This window comes from Salvia hispanica, chromosome 6, assembly GCF_023119035.1.
Source record: "Salvia hispanica cultivar TCC Black 2014 chromosome 6, UniMelb_Shisp_WGS_1.0, whole genome shotgun sequence".
Taxonomy (NCBI): Eukaryota; Viridiplantae; Streptophyta; class Magnoliopsida; order Lamiales; family Lamiaceae; genus Salvia; species Salvia hispanica.
The window spans coordinates 46377614-46390886 of record NC_062970.1 but is presented as its reverse complement, the minus strand read 5'-3'; the positions used below and the strand labels follow the sequence as shown (position 1 = coordinate 46390886).

Below are 13273 nucleotides of genomic sequence, written 5' to 3'. Positions count from 1 at the left end.
TCTTTATCCACATATACAACACATTGGAAACTTATTTTCACCACTCTATGTACATAACACGTGTATCATCAAAATTGGAAAATATATTTATAAATCCTTTTATTTGAATTAAATATACATATCACTTGATTATTTATATTGTTCCAAACTTTTGTTGCACCACATTCTAGGATCATTTAGTAAGTAGAGGTCGAAATTCTCTTAATATAGCGAAATTACTAATTCATACACGCATATATATACAAAATATTAATTTTCATCTAGACTCATTTTTGGGATGTTACGACAAGTGTTTTGAGTTTTACTTATACTTAGCATTTTGATATGAATATATCCATATATATATATTGATTGTTGTTATTAAAAGCATGGAAAAGAGAAAATAAAATACAGAGATATATAGTAGGCGGATAGAAATTTATTTTAGTAAACATGAAAGCAAAACACACAGCCCCAAGTTATTAGTAGATCAATTGTCATTGTTGCGGCCTATAGTAGATCAATTGCCATTGTTGCGGAGCAAATACTGAGCATGTTGCACGATGGCGATGAGTGGTTGAATGGAAACAAGTGCAATATTCGCTGCAGCTTCCTCTTTGAGCTTGTACTCGATCGTATATCGAATTATACACTGTTTCTCGTTTCCCTCCACCTCTATCACTTCAAATCTCACACGATACAGCGTGAACCCTAGATCCAGAAATCCACCTTCCACCACCTCTACCTCCCTCACACGCTTCTCGTGATCCAAAACCATCAATTTCTCCGTAAGCGACTTCCATGTTCCTCCTGCTCAATTAATTAATTAAATTAATTCGGATAATTACATAAATCTAGTGGAATTTAATTGAATTGAATGTGGATGGTACCTAGTTGGAAAACGATCTCGACAATGGTTCCGACGTCGCCGTCGCCTTGGACGACGTCGACCCGGCTGATGAAGTCGGGGATGGCTTCCTTCATCACTTTGGGGAGCTGGTGACTACTGAAGAGCTTCCACGCTTCGGTTGCCGGTACGTCAACCGTCTTCTCATCGAATATTGTTCCGTACATCTTCGATTTCCGGTTGTGGCGGAGGAGATGTCTATGCGCTACAAATAGGAGTTGAGATTGAGAGGGTTATAATTTATAATATGGGTTTGTTTGGAATTGGTAGATAGGGGCATTCATAGTGCATTTAATGATCCAACATAGTGTTTGATTCGTTGGTTAAATTTTCTTGTGACTCGTTAATGGGCAAGGGCCTGTTGAATTAAGGCTGAGAATGAATGTTTTATTTTCATGAAAAATTCAATGATAATAATTTGTGCAACAGTATTTCAATCTTAAATTTACCGGAAACATCTATGTCAATAATAATTTCACTTGTTGATAACTTCGACCTGAGCTCGATTAGAATGGTCCTGATAGGGGCAGCGCCGCTGGGGAAAGAGCTGGAAGCGGCTTTGCTCTGCCATGTGTCACAAACGGTTTTGGACAGGTGAAAAGTGAAAAATAACTGATATACCTAACTTCGTTTTTCATGTCCTTTAAATGATCATTTGATAACGGAAACACTAAATTCAATTTAATTACTCCCTATATTTGTGTAGAGATTACACTACTAATTGACTTACTTTATTTTACTCTAAATTCAGTGTTAGGAAAATTAGCTGGGTAGGTGGAGGAATGTAAAGTGAGGTCGGATTAATTTGTCATTACTCCTTATTGATGTGTTGCATATATAACTAATTGATTCGAATCCTTATTATGGTATCACTTGCGTCTAATACTTTGCCATTTTTGAATAATAATATAACTAAATATTACTTAAGAAGAAATATAGTATGGACAAACAGGCTAGGAAATTTATGTTTATTAGTCAGCCCATGAATTTATTATTTTTATCTAATATCATGAATTCCTTGTGGTCTATCGAACCCACCTAGAATAATGGACAAACAAGGTAGGAAACTTATATTTATTAGTCAGCCCATGAATTTATTATTTTTGTCTAATATGATGAATTCCTTGTAGTCTATCAAACCCACCTAGAATGAAAAAATGATAGAAATTATGATGTTATTATACATGGCCAAGATGCACTTACGTGGGTCTACTTTATTGCCAAATACATAGTAGACCTGTGTAAGATGCACTTACACGGATCACTTGTGGTGGGAAGAGAGGGAGTACTACTTCATGTGTATATATATATATAGGAATGTACTAAGATGACAACCTTCTTTATTGTAACACCATACCACCATTTTAGGTCATTGGATCTGAAAATCGTGTGCTTGTCATGCTGCCACGTGTAAAAACACGGAGGGGTAAAATAGAAAATTTCTAATTTTACGTTACCAGATTGCAGTGTTGTTCATTGAATATTGCAATCTTATCACAACAATATTGCAGTTTACCATGATTGGAATATCTAACATAGTATGTTTTTTCACGAAACTTAATCCTAGGCGTCCATAGATGAGATCTAACGGACTATATTGGTGGTATGGTGTTATCCTATCTATGGTGGCACCTTGCAGTCTACTATATTAGATATTGCAATCGTGGTAAACTGCAATATTGTTGTGGTAAGACTGCAATCCAGTAAAGTAAAATTAGAAATTTCCTATTTTACCCCTCTGTGTTTTTACACGTGGCAGCATGACAAGCACACGATTTTTAGATCCAATGGCCTAAAATGGTGGTATGGTGATACAATAAAGAGGGTTGTCATCTTAATACATCCCTATATATATATATAGGTTTATGTTAAAATGACAACACCCCTTAAGGTAACACCATACCACCAATCCTAGCCAATCATTTGTACACATGGACGAATAATCAGCTGCCATGTGGAAATCATAAAAATTGCTCAAGGGTAAATTTTTGCGGACTGCAATATCCAATACGCAAGACTGCAATTTTTCTTGCCTGCAATATTTAGTGTATTGGATATTGCAGTCTAACATTTATAATAATGCAGTCTAGCGTGGTGTCACAGTGTTATTTTAAGAGTGTTGTCATTTTAACGCACCCCTATATATATATATCTTTTATTTTACTTTATCTATTTCTTTAATTAAGGAAAATAAGTAGGTGGGTTCATGATAAATTAGGGTTACGGCATGACTGAGGTCGGGCCGGTCTTATCTATGTTGCCGTCCTTCGCCAAGTTTGCCACTACCAACCAAGTTCGCTCATACGGCAATCATGTGGTCCGCAACGCTGAGCTCAAGGTCGTCGATCCGGACACCGGCTGCTCCCTCCCTCGCAACCAACCGGGCAAAATTTGCATCCGTGGACCCCAGATCATGAAAGGCACTTCTTAATTACTCCCTCTGTCCCGGCTAAGATGATACGTTTCTTTTTTGGCACGAGATTTTAGGAGTTGTTGGTTAATGTGTTTAATAGAGTTACATTATAAGCGTTGTATCATTAAATTTTATGTGCAACATCATTACATTAGACGTGTTGCATAATGACATTACTAGAGCTGCATCGTTACATTATTAACAATTGAATCATTAGGTTGGAATAATTTTACTTAGATTCTTAAAGGGTTTCGCAAAAACTTTGAATATGATAAAACAATAATTATATTAGCTAGATCCAAGTCATTAAACCCAGTACCAAAAACAGACATTAAAAATAATGATAGATAGATAAAATGAAGGGATAAGATCTGAATGGATATTTGATATAAAATCAGTTATGGATCTGAACATCTCCCCTATATATAGGGTAGTGATATAATGAAAACCATATATCTAATACAAACTCAAAACTTTAATCCTAGCCACTAATTATTATAGATCAAAGCTTATTATGTTTCAAGATTAAAATTTCAATAACTTTTATAAAACTGTTAATAGAGGGTATTTTAGACACTTTCATAATACTATGAATCATTTAATTATAGAATAATTGTGTAATCCCGATTTCGTCATTCTCTCTCCTTCCACTATTCATGTTAATTAAATCGTTTCAATTACTTCCCCCCCCCATTCCAACTTTTGCCTTTTTGTCGTTCTCTATCCTTTTCGACTATTCTCCCCCCTTGTTATCTCAACCCTCATTCAACGGCCGCGGCGACGATTATTTGTGAAGCTGCAGCAAAACGAAAGAATCAATGCAATTTCAACGCAAAAAATCACAAATAGCAGAACAAAAGAATCAACGAAATTTCGGCGCAAAAAATCAACACGCAACAGAAAAGCAACACGATTGATTCAACACAGATTCAACCAAAAATCTACAAAAAAATCAACACAGATTTTAAAATCAACATAGAATCAATACGATATCAATACAATTTGATGATATATACTACACTTTTTTATATCTAGAAATGGCATATAAAAATCATTAGGGTTTTAATTTAAATTTTATGTTTGGAGATGAATTCCTTAACAACTTCTTCTGTAAGTTCAGAACTATTTGATGGAACTACAAAGGCAACAAGAACTTCACCAACAGCTTCATCTTTATTCCCATTGCATATATATAACAAAATAGTTAGATATGTGGATGGCAAATAAAAAATTATTTATTGATGACTTACGAGACAACAACAACATCAGAAATTTGGAGATGGGATGAGAAGAGCCTTCAGCTCAGCTGGTGGTACCTACTCATCATAAACAATACATAAGTTATATCTACACTTTAATCACATATATACATAATAAATACTAGTACAAGTATAAGTAAGTTAACGCCTTTGAATTTGATGAGTTCCTTGACCCTGTCTACAATGAAAACATCGTCATCGTCGTCCAGATACCCGATGTATCCGGTGTGGAGACAACCATCCACGTCTATCTTCAGTGACCCTATTTTCACATATTTATGAATCAACTAATTGTTGCATGAAATAAATTACATATATTAGTATAGTTGTAAATTACTACTCCCCCCGTCCCAGCTAAGATGACACACTTTCCTTTTTAGTTTGTCCCAAATAAAATGACACATTTCTATTTTTGGTATACTTTTCCCTCCAATTAATACACCTAATCACTTTTTCTCTGTAACATCCCGAGTTTTTCATATCTTTTTAGTTGATCTTGAAAGGATGTCAAATGGGTATCCTATTTTTTTCGTTTAATCTTCATTCATTTTCTAAAATTAAATATTAAATAATATATAAGTTTCAAAAGTTTTAAAGGATAAGCAGAAAATGAGAGGGCTTAATTAGGAGGCAAGCATTCCTATTAAAGTTTAATAATTTTTTGAAGTTTGATTAGTATTTTATTTTATATTGTAATATTTTCAAAAAGGTTATCTCCGCAAATAATGTTGTCTTGCCATATATGTGAACTTATAATAGTGAAAGGAGTATTAAATAATATATGAGCCACCCGTCCATGTCTATTTTCAAGTACCCTATTTTCACATATTTATGAATCAACTAATTGTTTCATGAAATAAATTACATATATTAGTATAGTTGCACATTACTACTTCCTCCGTCCCAGCTAAGGCGACACACTTTTCTTTTTAGTTTGTCCCAAATAAGATGACACATTTCTATTTTTAGTAACCTTTTCTCTCCAATTAATACACACAACCATTTTTTCTCACTCCAATTAAAATATTCAACTATCTTCTCTCTCTATTTAATTCTTACACCCACCTTTTATCTCTCTAATTAAACACATTGACCAACAACTCCTAAAATCCCCTGCCGAAAAAGAAACGTATCATCTTCGTCCAGTTGATTGCGGGGGAGGGAGCAGCCGGTGTCCGGGTCGACGACCTTGAGTTCGGCGTTGCGGATCACATTGCCGCATGAGCCGGACATGGTTGGTAGTTGCAACTTGGCGAAGGACGGAAACATAGATAAGACTGGCCCGACCTAAGTCATGCCGTATCCCTAATTTATCAGAACACACCTACTTATTTTCTTTAATTAAAGAAATAGATTAAGTAACATAAAACAGATATATATATACATGAAGTAGTACTACCTCCGTCCAACCACATTTGATCCGTTTAAGTGCATTTTATATGGGTCTATGTATTTGGCAATAAAATAGACCCGTGTAAGATGCTCTTATACGAGTCTACTTTATTGCCAAATACATAAATCAAAATGCAATTTTTTGGATGTATACAAAATAATTGCACGGTTACTAGAGAGAGATTTTGCACCGAATATTCAACAAATTCAACATTTAATTTATTGAACAATAGAATGGCTTACTTAATTTGATTTCATTTGATTTAACCTATTCTTTTATTGTGACTCAGCGTCTTAGTCAGATAATTTCAATAAATTGTTTAATTAATTATAGAATGACTCGCAATCTCTGCAGTTGCTACCATGCAACATGCATATTAAAAATTTGTACACAAAGCTATGTACTTAGCCATGTATAATAAATTAATTTCTATCCTTTTTTATTCTAAGTGGGTTTGATTGACCACAAGGAATTCAAGATATTAGACAAAAATAATAAATTCATGGGCAGATGGGCTGACTAATAAACATAAGTTTCCTAACTTGTTTGTCCATTATTGTAGGTGGGTTTGATAGACCACAAGGAATTCATGATATTAGATAAAAATAATAAATTCATGGGCTGCCTAATAAACATAAATTTCCTAGTCTGTTTGTCCATACTATATTTTTTCGTAAGTAATATTTAGTTATATTATAATTCAAAATTGTCAAAGTATTAGATGCAAGCGATACCATAATAAGGATTTGAATCGATTAGTTATATATGCAACACATCAATAAGGAGTAAGGACAAATTAATCTGACCTAACTTCACATTCCTCCACCTACCCAACTAATTTTCCTAACACTGAATTTAGAGTATATAAAGTAAATCAATTATTAGTATAATTCTTATAATCTCTACACAAATATAGGGAGTAATTAAATTGAATTTACTGTTTCCGGTATTAAATGGTCATTTAAAGGACATGAAAAACAAAGTTAGGTATATCAGTTATTTTTCACTTTTCACCAATCCAAAACCGTTTGCGACACGTGGCTGAACAAAGCCTCTTCCAGCTCTTTCCTCAGCGGTGCCGCCCCTGATGAAACCATCCTAATCGAGCTCAGGTCGAAGTTATCCACCAGCGGAACTATTATTGACATAGATGTTTCAGGGATATTTAAGATTGAAATAGTGTTACACATATTATTGTCACTAAATTTTTCATGATAACAAATCAGTCATTTTCAGCCTTAATTCAACAGGCCCTTGCTCATTAAACGAGTCATACAGAAAATTTAACCAACGAATCAAACACTACGTTGGGCCATTAAATGCTTTATGAATGACCATATTTACCAATTCAAACACTCCCTTATTATAAATAATAACCCTCTCAATCACAACTCCTCTTTGTAGTGAAGGGACTAGCAGCGGAAGCGTGCGCTAATTTTTCATTCAAATAAATCAGATGATCAAGATCTATTTAGTCGATTATTTAGATAAATTATATTCATACAATAATCACATGTATCATGCTCATTACTCAAATAAATCATGCTTTAAATTTATTAAAACCTAAAACATGCTTTTCTACGGTTTAGCTATTTTAACTTGATGACGCTCCTTCTCCACGTGAAGATCTTTAGTACTAAACCACAGATCTTCTGTCTGGTTCCCAGACTGTAAACTGATATCAGGGTGGGCTGATCTCACCAGTATACTAGGACTTAAATAAAGAAGACGAAAAACCTTTCCTACGGAGGAGAGAAAAATTGTCCCTCTTGAATATAGATAGGGGGACAAAAATTTTGAAGTAAACAAGTGTGTTTTCTGTCTCCTTTATTCTCCTATTTATATTAAGTCACATATTGGGCCCATACAAGAATCTATGAAAGGTTTTGGATATGGGCTCCTCCAATTAGCTTTTTACTAATTAAATTGAACCTCAATTTAATATAAGCTTTTAATTGGAATATTACGAGCAGCCACTACAGAAGTAATATTGCACTCCCCATCCAAATCCAAAATTATAAGTAATTCGGGTTTCCATTGCTTGATATTTATTTTCCGCGCTTAAGATAGAAACATCCATTAATTAATTAATGTTTGCTATGGACTTAATTATTTAATATCTTATTAACTCCAAGAGTGGACTTAGCAAGAAATTCTTATTTATTATTCGTAGAGTAATCAAACTCCAACTAGCTAGGTTCTGAATAATAAAACCTTATTTCAAGCTCCTCTTGAGGAGTTATCAAATGAGACTCACCATGCGCACGATTCAATATAAGGAAGTGTCATGATATGATTGAGGGACGGTTCCCGCCAGAGTGGAAGTGTCATGATATGATTGTATTTTGACTTTTATATTTATACATTATGATATATATATATATATATATATATATATATATATATATACCACATGCGTTTCACAAGAATATGCACTTTTGGTTAGACACAAGTTTTAATGCATAATTGGTAAAGTAATAAGGAAAAAAATATTTTTCAAATTTAGAAAGTGCATATTCTTGTGGTATGGACTAAAAAGGAAAAAATGCTTTTTTTGTGGGAAGGAGGAAATATTTTTTAATTTTATTTTTAGACTCCCCACCATTAAAATCCTGCATCCGCCACTTGTTATAATATTATGGGTTTGATATATATATATATATATATATATATATATATATATATATATATATAGGATTGTGATCAATTGAGATTTTTTAGGCTAATTGAGAAATGAGATGCAATATCAGCCACTCATTTTTATTAAATGAGTGGTCCAGATTTTGCCACATAAAAAATATTTTTAGATTAATTTATTATGAAAGGGTATAATGGTCATTTCGTGTTTTAATATAGGGTCTTCAGGTTTGAATCGCGATTTCAGTGAGATTTGTGATTCAATCGATTCCAACGATTGGATTCCAACGATTCCAATCGACAGCATTGAGCAGTTGCGTCAGCCGAAGCTGTCAGCCCCTTGTCGGCGCCGCCCCGACGGAGAGGAGGGTGGCGGATTGAGGGAGGTGAAGAGGTGGACGGCGGTGCGGCCTTTGACGAGGGGATCGGCGTCGGAGGAGGCGAGGAGGTGGTGGACGATTGGGATTAGGAGGCAGAGGATGGTGAGGTGGAGCTGGAGGTGCCGCAATCGGTGGTGATTAGCCACAGCGGCAGGGAAGGGGAGGGGGTGGTAGGGTTTGGCAGCGTAATCAGCGATGAATTTGAGGTGGTTTCGGGTTGCGGAGATGAGGTAGTAGATTAGGGACGGATTGTTCACATAGTTGACATTATATTTGTGTAGTTGACATGAATTGTAAATGTAGTTGACGTTATATGTGTGTAGTTGACATTAATTGTATATGTAGTTGACATAGATTATATAGGTAGTTGACATGCATAGTTGATATTAAAAAAGGGGAGATAACTAAATCTTAGCAACTAATTTTCAAATGAGAAATATTACCAAACACCCAGAGTGCAAAATATTTCATGCTTAAATTTGAGGAAATAAAAGAGAGAGACACGTATAAGTATTAAATTATACTTGTAAGGTTGTGTGCGTATACACATACGTATACCATTGAAACAGCTCCAGAGGTGTAGAAGTACCCAGTTGTTTATTGTGACTAGTGAGTTTGAATAAGGATGCTCATTCTAGAGAGCAATCACTCTTTTTGGTACAATAGAATGGAATATTAATGAAGGTAGAAATACAATTTCTTTGTGTTTTCATTTCATTTTCTCATTATTTCATCGTACCAATCAAATGAACAAATGAAAAAAAGAATCACATTTCTTTCCATCTTACCAAGAAGGGCCTTAGTTGTTAAAGGACAAAAAGTGCATGTTCTTTTTAGATTTGTTGTGAATAAGTTGTAATGATAAAATAAAAACATAATTGTGTATAACTAATAAAAAGATAATTTTTTATGTGGCAAAATCTTGACCACTCATTTAATAAAAATGAGTGGCTGATATTGCATCATTTCTCAATTAGCCTTAAAAATCTTAATTGATTACATCCCTAATGTCAACTACATATATAATCTATGTCAACTATACACATGTAATGTCAACTATTTAACAATTCATGTCAACTACACTAATATTTTGTCAATTATGTGTACAATCCATGTCAACTACATATATAATTTATGTCAACTGCATATACAATTTATGTCAACTATACATATATAATGTCAACTATAAATTGTTGACATTTGATGCAACTTGTATATAGTGTCAACATCCACTAGGAGATGTAAGAAATGAGGCAATAGACTATGCTTAATAGCTAACACTACCATCTTGACATAAAAATATAAATAGTTTATAAAAACTCTCACATGCAAAAAAGAGAAGAAATTCAAGAAAGTCCAAACTACATAACCCTACAACCACCTCCAATCTCATCACTAAACACATGATCACCTCCACCAGCATAATCACCGCTGCCATATGTTAGGTTTGGTATACTGAAAAGCATGTTTCGAGCAAGTTTCGCTCGAATAGAATCTTGCTTGTATACGTAAAACTCTATAATCCACTTTTAACCCGATTCAGTATTATTCGAGCAGTTTCGCACGAATAGAATCAATATATTATTACATTGTGTTTGCTTGTGCATTTATAAGATGTTTTATAAACATTTAAATGTATAAGAAGCAAACAAAGTCTAAGTCTTTTGCTTAGTAGATTGGTTGTGGGCGTCGTCCACTTTAAGGTAACACAGTCGGTTCTATGCAATGCTTTGCAAAAGAAAAAGAAGAATTTCACAACCCAGATAGGCTTAGACTACCTATCGTGAAAGGTTGCAATGTCAGTCCGATTATTTCTTAGCCTTACTGAAATAAAATGACGTTGGTGTGGTATAGCACTAAATGGATCTAACAGCAAGACGTGTCTTTATGCTATCTACTGAAAGACTAGGTCTTGATAAATAACTATTTCTTAATCTACATACGTTAGCATTGAGCATACGATATTGATTATGCACTACTTTGACTTATCAAATGGTGCGGGTTTTTCGCAACCCAATAATCCCGATATATTGGGTAGTGGTGATTAATATCTAGCGGTGCTAGGATTGCTATTACGTTGAACCGCGCACGAGGTGAGTCTCGTTTGATAATGTCCTCAAGAGGAGCTCGAACAAGGTTTTATTATTCGGGAAACTGGCCAGTTGGAGTTTTATTACTCTATAAATAATAAATAAGTGCTTCTTGCTAAGTCCACTCTTGGAATTAATAAGATATTAATTAATTAAGTCCATAGCAGACATTAATTAATTAATGGACATTTATATCTTAAGCGCGGGAAATAAATAATAAAAAAAGTGGAAACCCGGATTACTTGTAATTTCGGATTTGGATGGGGAGTGCAATATTACTTCTGTAGTGGCTGCTCGTAATATTCCAATATAAGCTTGTATTAAATTGTGGGTTTAATTTAATTAGTAAAAAGCTAATTGGGAGAGCCCATATCCAAAACCTTCTATAGATCCCTGACTGGGCCCAATATGAACTTAATATAAATAGGAGAATAAAGGAGAGACAGAATCACAATTAATTATTAGATGTAATTTTCGCCCCCTCTCTAATTAGTAGAGGAGTTCGAAAATTCTTCAGCTCTTCTCCGTGAGGAATTTTCTGTCTTCTTTATTCGAGTCCTAGTATTTTGATAAGATCAGCCCACCCTGATATCGAGATATAGTTCGGGAACCAGTCAGAAGATCCGTGGTCTAGTATTGAAGATCATAACGTGGAGAAGGCGCAAGCAATCGTCGATTCTTTGGAGAATCAAATCGGTAACTCTAAACCGTAGTATTCATGTTTAGGATTTATTTTCTAAGCATGAATTATTTGCGTTCTAGCATGCAATTATCTGTTAAACATGTGAATTGATTAATCGCCTAATCAGTCAAATAGATCCTTATCTGATTTATTTGTTTTGTACAAGTCTTCCGCTGTGCAAGGGGATTCAAACCCCAGCACCATAGCTGTAGTAATAACCGGTGGTAAGAGGCACAAACGCGCTCCAGTTATACAACATCAGCTGGTATGGGTAACCCCCATGCCGGCTCACAAATGCATCACTCCCATGAGGCTGCTGCTCAAGTACTCCAAATCTCCCATTCCTAAAACACCATTCCCATGAAAACCGGCAAGACTCATCATCGCGCTAATATCATTTACACACATGTCGTTCGTATTGGCCATCTGATCATTCCCTTTCTTACCAGCAACGTTCTTCTTCGTTTTCCCATTATTGGACTTGAGGCGAGAGAGCTGATTGATCTTGTTCCTGATCAGCTGCATCTCGTCTTGTTCATTGTTTTTAGGCACGTGCAGTTTCTTGTTTTCTTTGATAGAAGCGGTGTTCTGTTTCGGGTTTTGGTTGGATTTTGGAGAGCAGATCTCGGCGTGTTTGCCGGACTTCATCAGTTTCTTCACCAGAGTTGCGGAATCGACGTTGCCTGAAACACTCACCCTTTGTTGCTCTGCTTCTCTTCACTTGGTACACACCTAAATCCACCAACAAATTCAATATTGACCAAATTTTTTAAATACATTCAAATTTCAAAACAACTATTTTGATTCATAGCAAGTAGTGCTATTTAACTAGCTGAATGTAAATAAGCGTATGTTTTTATTAGACATGGAGTGCGACATTAATTGAAAGCAATTGAAAAATAACAACTATTTTACGGCTATGTGCATTATCATCGTCATCATCAATATTAAGAGTGTTGCTTTTCACTCTATTCCTTATAAGATCAAGATGTTTTTCACTCTCTCTCTCAAATAGATCAATATGTTTCTTACAAGAATCAAGAAGCTATGGAAATCTTAGCTCAAGAGGCAAACTGAGAGAGAGATTACCTATGGTGAGATATCAAGACCAATAAAAAATCAGCAGAATTAAGTAAGACAGCAACGCAAGCAAGAAAAATTTCAGCTCAAGAATAAGAAAAACAATCCACCAAAAAAAATCCCTCATTTAAAAGAAAGGAAACATTTGCTAGAAAAACAGAACACATTCAACCATCACTGTGAACAAGAAAAAAGAACATTTTAAAATCAAATCTTGATAATTAGATTAGCCAGACAAATGACTCTAAACTTTCACACGCACAAACACACATACCTTCCGAATCAATTCGTCAAATACCTGGAGAATCCGATCGAGCTCCTCCACCTCCGCTGCCCCTTGCGCTGCTGGTGGCTCCGGAACGGCACCAACGCTCTCTTCACCTACTACAGCAGAGAAGAGCTCCGGCGGCACGCCCTGCGGCGTCTGGTGCTGCTTCGAGATCCACCATGACG

General features: G+C 35.0%; 2 protein-coding genes across 2 annotated transcripts; both read right to left on the bottom strand.

Annotated features, from left to right (window-relative positions):
• Positions 1 to 398: 398 nt before the first annotated feature.
• On the bottom strand, positions 399 to 1109 carry LOC125191659 (norbelladine synthase-like). The gene is made up of 2 exons (XM_048089054.1): positions 870 to 1109; positions 399 to 789 (listed from the first exon to the last, which is right to left on the bottom strand). Exons 1-2 carry the CDS (start codon positions 1051 to 1053, stop codon positions 500 to 502), a joined length of 474 nt encoding a protein of 157 aa, XP_047945011.1. The 5' UTR covers positions 1054 to 1109; the 3' UTR covers positions 399 to 499.
• Positions 1110 to 4366: 3257 nt separating this feature from the next.
• On the bottom strand, positions 4367 to 5791 carry LOC125195565 (4-coumarate-CoA ligase 2-like). The gene is given in 5 exon segments (XM_048093702.1): positions 4367 to 4478; positions 4550 to 4585; positions 4587 to 4615; positions 4705 to 4820; positions 5653 to 5791. Coding segments are annotated over 5 exon segments (432 nt in total).
• Positions 5792 to 13273: the final 7482 nt, after the last annotated feature.